This window comes from Eurypyga helias, unplaced genomic scaffold, assembly GCF_000690775.1.
Source record: "Eurypyga helias isolate BGI_N326 unplaced genomic scaffold, ASM69077v1 scaffold19375, whole genome shotgun sequence".
NCBI lineage: Eukaryota > Metazoa > Chordata > Aves > Eurypygiformes > Eurypygidae > Eurypyga > Eurypyga helias.
The window spans coordinates 2,634-9,311 of NW_010251002.1; the positions used below are offsets into that span (position 1 = coordinate 2,634).

Consider the following 6,678-nt stretch of genomic DNA (forward strand, 5'->3'; position numbering starts at 1 on the left):
GCGAGCAGCCAGCAGCTCCATAACCTGCTGGGAAGGCTGCGAGCAGCCAGCAGCTCCATAACCTGCCCCTGGGTGAAGCCTTGCAGCAGAGGGATGCTGCCTGCGCAGCCTGGCAGTTGCCTTCCTGGCTCTGCCATGGCTCTTGCAAAACGGGTGCAAAGTCCCATGTGTCCATGCCCGCCCCACGCCAGGGACAATGTACTTCCCCCTAGGGTGAGGCATAACGGGCTTGTTTTGGAGGGGGGATGTACGCAGGGCTGCCCCGTGGGACACAGCGTGACTCAGTGCCTGCCTGGCATCGTGGGAGGGGGAATGGCTGGAAATGCCCGGGGACATGCCATCTCTCACACCCCATGGGCAGCAAGGAGGGATGGGAACACACAGCTCCAGGAGAGAGGATGCAGGAATTTCCAGTGGATACAGGCTTGGCAGGAGCTTGTGGTCACCGCTACAACTTTCTGGGCTGCTCCCCAGCAATGCTGGGCCCCAGCACCTCCTACCTCCCACAGCGTTCCTTCTTCTCGGACCACAGCCACCACCATGCCCACAGGAATCATCAGGCAGGAGAGGACTCCCATGAGGATGCCCAAGATCTCGGCCCAGGCAGGGAAGCGGTAGCTGCCATACTCGGAGGGCTGGTACTTGACGATGTTGTACACCAGCAGAGCCTGCGGGACGGGGAGAAAGTGAGGTCAGTCCAGAGCCCTGTGAAGGTCTCCTGCTCAAAAAAGGGCTGGATGGACACCCCCCACAGAACCAGAATGGTCCCTGTGGTAGGAGATGCTGGCAGAGTGACTTAGAATCATAGAAATTTTTAGGTTGGAAAAGACCTTTAAGATCATCAAGTCCAACTATTAATCCAACACTGTCAAGCCTACTGGTAAACCATCTCCTTCAGCACCTTGTCCACATGTTTCTTAAATCCTTCCGGGGATGGTGACTCCCCAGCCTCCCTGGACAACCCTTTCTGTGAAGAAATATTCCCTAATAACCAATCTGAACCTTCCCTGGCACAACTTGAGGCCGTTTCCTCTTGTCCTGTCACTTGTCACTTGAGAGAAGAGACCAACCCCCACCTCTCCGCACCCTCCTTTCAGGGAGCTGTAGAGCGCAATAAGGTCTCCCATGAACCGCCTCTTCTCCAGGCTGAACATCCCCAGTTCCCTGAGCTGCTCCTCACAGGAATTGTGCTCCAGACCCTTCCCCAGCTCCGTTCCCTTCTCCTGACATGCTCCAGCGCCTCAGTGTCTTTCTTAAAGTGAGGGGCCTAAAACTGAACCCAGGGCTTGAGGTGTGGCCTCACCAGTGCCCAGTACAGGGGGACAATCCCTTCCCTAATGGGCCCTGTCACACTGGGAGGTGACCGAGGGATTCTGGCAGCACTGCGGCACCCAGCACCATCCAGCACCTCAAGCTGAGCAATTACCATCATGGTTGCGGGGGACAGGACCATCCAGCAGGCTTGGAAGTAGGGCCCTGGTTTGAAGCCCAGCATCATGTGGATATCTCGGCAGAACCTCTTCATGCCTGGAGGAAGGACAGGGAGAGGGACTTGGAAACTGTGATCCCTCCCCCTGAGCCAGGCTCCCCTGCACTGATCAAAAGTGGAGGTGTGCATCCTCTACAGCAAAGAAGCGTCTCCTCTCCCAGCTGGGAGATGCAGGAAGGGGGCCCAGCGGGTGCTGTCTGAGGGACTAGGCTCAGCACCCCAAGTGTCTGTGGAGAGGAGCATCCAGGGAGAGCCAAGAAGAAACAAGCGGTGGGAGCAGAGGTGTTTCACGCTGCAGCGCGAGGCTGCTGGCTCCCTTATCATGCCCATCTCATACAGCCCAACCTTCCCCATGGCACCCTGGGGACAGTCCCCCTTACCGTAGACACGTGTCACCACGAGGCAGGTAGTGATGACCACCACCATCAGGCCAAAGCCAGCGCTGTAGTCATCCAGCAGGACCAGCCAGTACATCCCACCCTGAGGAGGCAAAGCACGGTGGCCAGCAGCTCTGGGACCACTGTCCCGGTAATCCGTACCCACACCCTCCCGCTTTTGGGGGCACAACCCCTTAGCCCCTTCATGGGCACAGCAGTCAGGCACCCTCAGCAGACATCGGTTTCTTCCTGGGGCTGATACAGGGATGGGAATAATGCTGTGTTGCTCCCCTTGGACCTCACATCCCCAGGAAGCCCAGCCTTATCAGTCGTCTCTCTTCCATTTTGTTGGCGAATGTGAATACCTGCATCTCGGCAAACTTGGCCCCTGCTCTAAGCTCTCCCTCAAATGAGGCCCTAATTGGGTTCCCATGATGCGTCCAGCCACACGGTTACCTCTGTTGTGAGGATGAGCCCCATCAGGAAGAGAGCGACGCAGATGGCAGCCGAGAACGAAGCTTTCTTTGGCCGCAGGTAGTAGGGAAATTCATCTGTCACCGCCGTCACGATGGTCTCCATGAAGGCAAACTGCAAGCGAAGAAGAGGGTCCCCTGAGCCCCTGGGCTGCCTGGGCACCGCGGCTGGCTCGGTGGACTCTGTCCTTACCTGGCTGTCCAGTCCCAAGGTTAACAGCATGAAGAAGAACAGGAAAGACCAGAACGGAGAAAGGGGGAGCATTGTCATGGCCTGGGGGTACACCACAAAAGCCAGGCCAGGACCTAGGGAAGGCAAAGGACAGCGGGGTGAAAAGGAGGTGGCAGCGCTGGGGATGGAGGAGAGGAAAGGAGGGCAGCCCAGTGTGGAAGGACCATGGTGGGGACCTGCCAAGGCTCTTGCAAGATGGGCAGGAGGGGTCCTGCAGCAGAGAGTGAGGAGGTGTGGGAGAACCAGCCTGCTCCCTGCTCAGACTTTTATTAGACATCATTTGGTATTGCCCAATGTTTGTATGGCAGGAACTGGTCTCCCCCCTTCCCTCCCCCATGCTTAGCTGAGCATACAGCTTCATCCCTCAAGCTGACACCCTCAGATGCCTTCCATGCCGGTAGGGATGCTCCTCAGGGCACCCAGGCGGAGGGAGAAGGAGAAAGGGTCACCGTGTGGCCTCACCTGCTTTTGCCACCTGGTTAACAGGGACCCCAAGCTCCTGGGACATGTATCCCAAAACAGAGAAGATGGCAAACCCTGCCAGGATGCTGGTGATGGCATTGCCCAGGGTCACGATGAAGGTGTCCCTACAGAGGAGAAAGAAGATGCTCTGAACATGCCCACTTCTTCCCACCCCACACCATTGCACGGTGGCATTGCCAGTCCAGGTGACCCAGTGTGATTCTCCTCCATGGCCTCTCTCCTGGAATATGTGCTTTCCAGGGTCATAAGGAGCATATATCTAATGACATGGGTCATTTTTTTGGGTTCTTCCCAACCTTGCTTTCCCCTGTGGAGGGGATCAGCCCAAATGTCCAACACCCAGACTCTCCTCTCTGCTGGTGACCTGCCACAGATGCTGGGGACAGGGCAAACATGCACAACTCCAGCCTCAAATATGCTCAACGGTCACCACCTACAGCCCAAAACTTCTGAGCAAGATGCTGTGCCTTGACGCTTAGAAGGGTTTTCTTCCCCAGATCCTTCTGTCCCTCTCGAGCTTGTGCAAGCTGCCAGGTGTCTGTAAGGTGCTCGGGCAAGGAGAAGCGCTGGGTGATTCTGTGCGGCACCAAGCGCTTCTGCGGCTTTGAACCCACCAGCTGAGGTTTCGTGGCTCCCTCCAACCCACAATTATTACGAGACAGCAGCCAGCTCCCACCTGTAGATATTCTGATGGAAGGTGTTGTATGAGGCGAAGGTGAGGAGGCCCCCAAAGCCTACCCCAAGGGAGTAGAAAATCTGCAGGGCTGCCTCGATCCACACCTGGGGGAAGGAAGCAGGTCTGAGGAGAGCAGGGGTTCGGAAACCTTCTCCTGAGGAAGAGGGAATTGGAAAGGGTACCACCTCTGTTGTGTGCTGGGGGTGGCAGGAGAAGGTTCATTTTTGTGTCTTGAACAAGTTGCACAACATCCTGCTCACCTTGGAAGACAGCAAGTGATCGAACTGGGGCGTGAGGTAAAACCGGATCCCCTTCCAGGCCCCCTCCAGGGTCACGCCACGAATGAGCAGCATCACCAGGATGAGGTACGGGAAGGTGGCCGTGAAGTAGACAACCTGCGGGAGAGCAGAGCCATCTGGGAGAGCTGGGGGCACAGCACCAGCACCCCCCGCCCTGTCCCTAGGGTGGGACACCGCCTTGCCTGGCACCACCCTGCAGTGCTGGAGTCCTTGGGATGTGATGGGGCCAGCGGTGTCAGGGTGTGGAAGCCACCCCCGAGGTGGGCTGTGCCCCGCTGGTGCTGTTTATGGGCCTCCCCCAGATGTGCAGAGAATCACAGGCACTGGCGAGCGTCGCTGTGCATCCCCCCCAGAAGAGACGGTCCTTCCCTTACCTTGCCAGAGGATTTGACTCCTTTTAGGATGCACAGGTAGACAATAGTCCAAGAAAGGAGCAGGCAGAGACACAAGTTCCAGCGGATCCTCCCGGGATTCCCAATCCCAGAGCTTCCTTGGATGTGCAGAACGTAGCGGCTAGGGAGAAAGGAGAACCACTGGTGAGCGGCCATGAACACCCCCACCCTCTTCCAGAGCCGTCTCTGAACCGAGCAATGCCTCCGCTGGAAAAATAATCATGTCATGGATCCCAGCAATGGGAGAGTAACAAGGCACTGGCAACTCTTTTCCGGGGGAGGGGGAGCAGATTTCTCCACCATGCACTCAAGAGGCCGGAGGGATGCCTGGCAGCTTGACAAATTCGTGGCCAGTCCAGGCACACGATGCATTTCAGTCCAACACATCTCCAGGTCAGCAAAGCAGCGCGAGACCATGGTCACCTCCCACATCCCAGGGACGTGATCCCAAAGGCTAAACCAAGGTATCACCCACCGCTGACCACAAGAGCCTGGCACTGCACCCACAACACTCACCACGCCACCTTCACCCCTCGTCCCACCCCCACACTCCCCCTGGTCGGACGCCAGCCGTGCTCCCACGGCCAGGTTGGGCTCTTTACCTCCAGTACTCCTCGCTGGGGCTGACGGTGTTGGTGACGTTGACGGGGAAGGTGGCGTTCCCCGCCTTGATAACGTGGTGGTCCAGGCACAGGTCGGTGTTCCACCAGTTGCCGCAGTGCTGCCAGGGCAAGTCGCTTGTGAGGGATGCAAAGAGGTAGAAGAGAACGTAAGCAATGATCATATTGTAGTAAATGGCCACCAGCGAGACGATGAGGATCGTGCCCATGCCAACGCCTGGAGAAGGAGAGGGTAAAGAAGGAATGAGCCATCTCTCCGGAGCGGAGCACATCCAAAACCAGACACTGGTCAGACACCGGATCTCAGCAGCCAAATGTTTAACCAGACAGAAGTTCAGCTGGTGGGAGAAGCCTCTTCCTGCCATTATTCCCTCTGGACATGCCTTCTCTGCCTTCATGATCTATTGCATCATATGGATAATTTTACTCCAACTTAATGTTGAGAGTGAAAATACTTGATTTGACCTTTTTTTTGAACGCTTTATTCTTACCTTTGTCTTTAACAGTCATTGCTCAGCTTTGAAGCTGTATTTTGTACTCTAGCTGGCTTAATAATTTTCCTACAATTTCTAGACCTGGTCATGGCATCCAGAGCCTCCACAGACCGATAGATCCCATACACAACTTGCAGCTATTAAAACAGCTACCCCGGAAGTCCAGCCTGCTCCACCTTTCCCCAGGATTTAACCTTTGATTCTAACAAGAGCTTTGAGATCATAGGACGATGCTGCTGGTCCATGTCCTCATCAAGCAGCAATTCCAGAGGCCTGGCAGAGGCTCTGGACTTCACTCACGCACCTTTAAAAAGAGGGCTTATCTTCCAGACAGCGAGCGGCCCCAGGCTGGAGAACTGGCCAAGCGACAGCTCCATGAAGAAGATGGGGATCCCGCAGATGGCCAGCATGATGAAGTAAGGAACCAGGAAAGCTCCTGCAAGAAGCAAGAAAAACACCCTAAAACCAAGATGGAGCAAACACCTAAAGCCCGTCTATGTCAAGGAATAATGTTCATTCAATGTCTGTGGCCCTGAGGGATCTACACCAAAATCTGGAAGACAGCCAGCTCACTGTTAGTGCAGGAGGAAGGGGCTGTGATTCACCCGGGGCTGTGCTTCCCCTCCCCAGGCCCCTGACTCTCTTCTCTCCTTGACTCTTTCGCAAACACTGTGAAATTCTCCAACAGTCGTTGCCTGTGACAAGCAGCTACTCTGCGAGTAGGTGAACAAGCCGGGCACTTTGCACCATGGCGCTGGGCTCCTGCACTGCAAAAGGCTTGCTCCCCTCCTCTGAAACCTGGGAAGCATTTGATGACCTCCCCGAGTCCCGGAGGACACCAGACCAAGCTCTTGGAAACCAAGGGGGATGCTCAGGTGGTGTTCTGCCCAGCATGGAGCTGGGGCTGTCTCCAGGGCCATGAGTGAGAGGTGGGCTGGTGAGTTCTTTCCGCACACGGGTACAGGTGGTTAATGCCCTACAGCCAGCATGGGGGGCAGGAGGAGGCTGCACCCCACAACAACAAGTGCTACTCCCCAGCCCAAAAAGGGGAAGGGGCACCTCTTCAGGGACACGTCCCACCAGCCCAGCTCAGTGAGGGGGAGACCTGGCCACCCCAAAAGATGCCCAAGTACCTCCTCCATT

At 56.3% G+C, this 6,678-nt stretch overlaps 1 protein-coding gene across 1 annotated transcript in view; it reads right to left on the reverse strand.

The window, feature by feature from the left end:
* The window catches only part of SLC6A7 (solute carrier family 6 (neurotransmitter transporter), member 7), a gene marked incomplete at its 5' end in the record, with an annotated part of 7,574 nt that overhangs the window by 711 nt on the left and 185 nt on the right, over positions 1–6,678 (reverse strand). Inside the window, 12 exon segments of the mRNA XM_010151876.1 lie at positions 501–668; positions 1,427–1,527; positions 1,870–1,969; positions 2,323–2,454; positions 2,533–2,645; positions 3,034–3,158; positions 3,731–3,834; positions 3,991–4,125; positions 4,404–4,542; positions 5,024–5,258; positions 5,840–5,971; positions 6,669–6,678. The exon segment at positions 6,669–6,678 is cut by the window's right edge and continues 30 nt beyond it. Coding sequence (XP_010150178.1) covers positions 501–668; positions 1,427–1,527; positions 1,870–1,969; positions 2,323–2,454; positions 2,533–2,645; positions 3,034–3,158; positions 3,731–3,834; positions 3,991–4,125; positions 4,404–4,542; positions 5,024–5,258; positions 5,840–5,971; positions 6,669–6,678 — 1,494 coding nt within the window.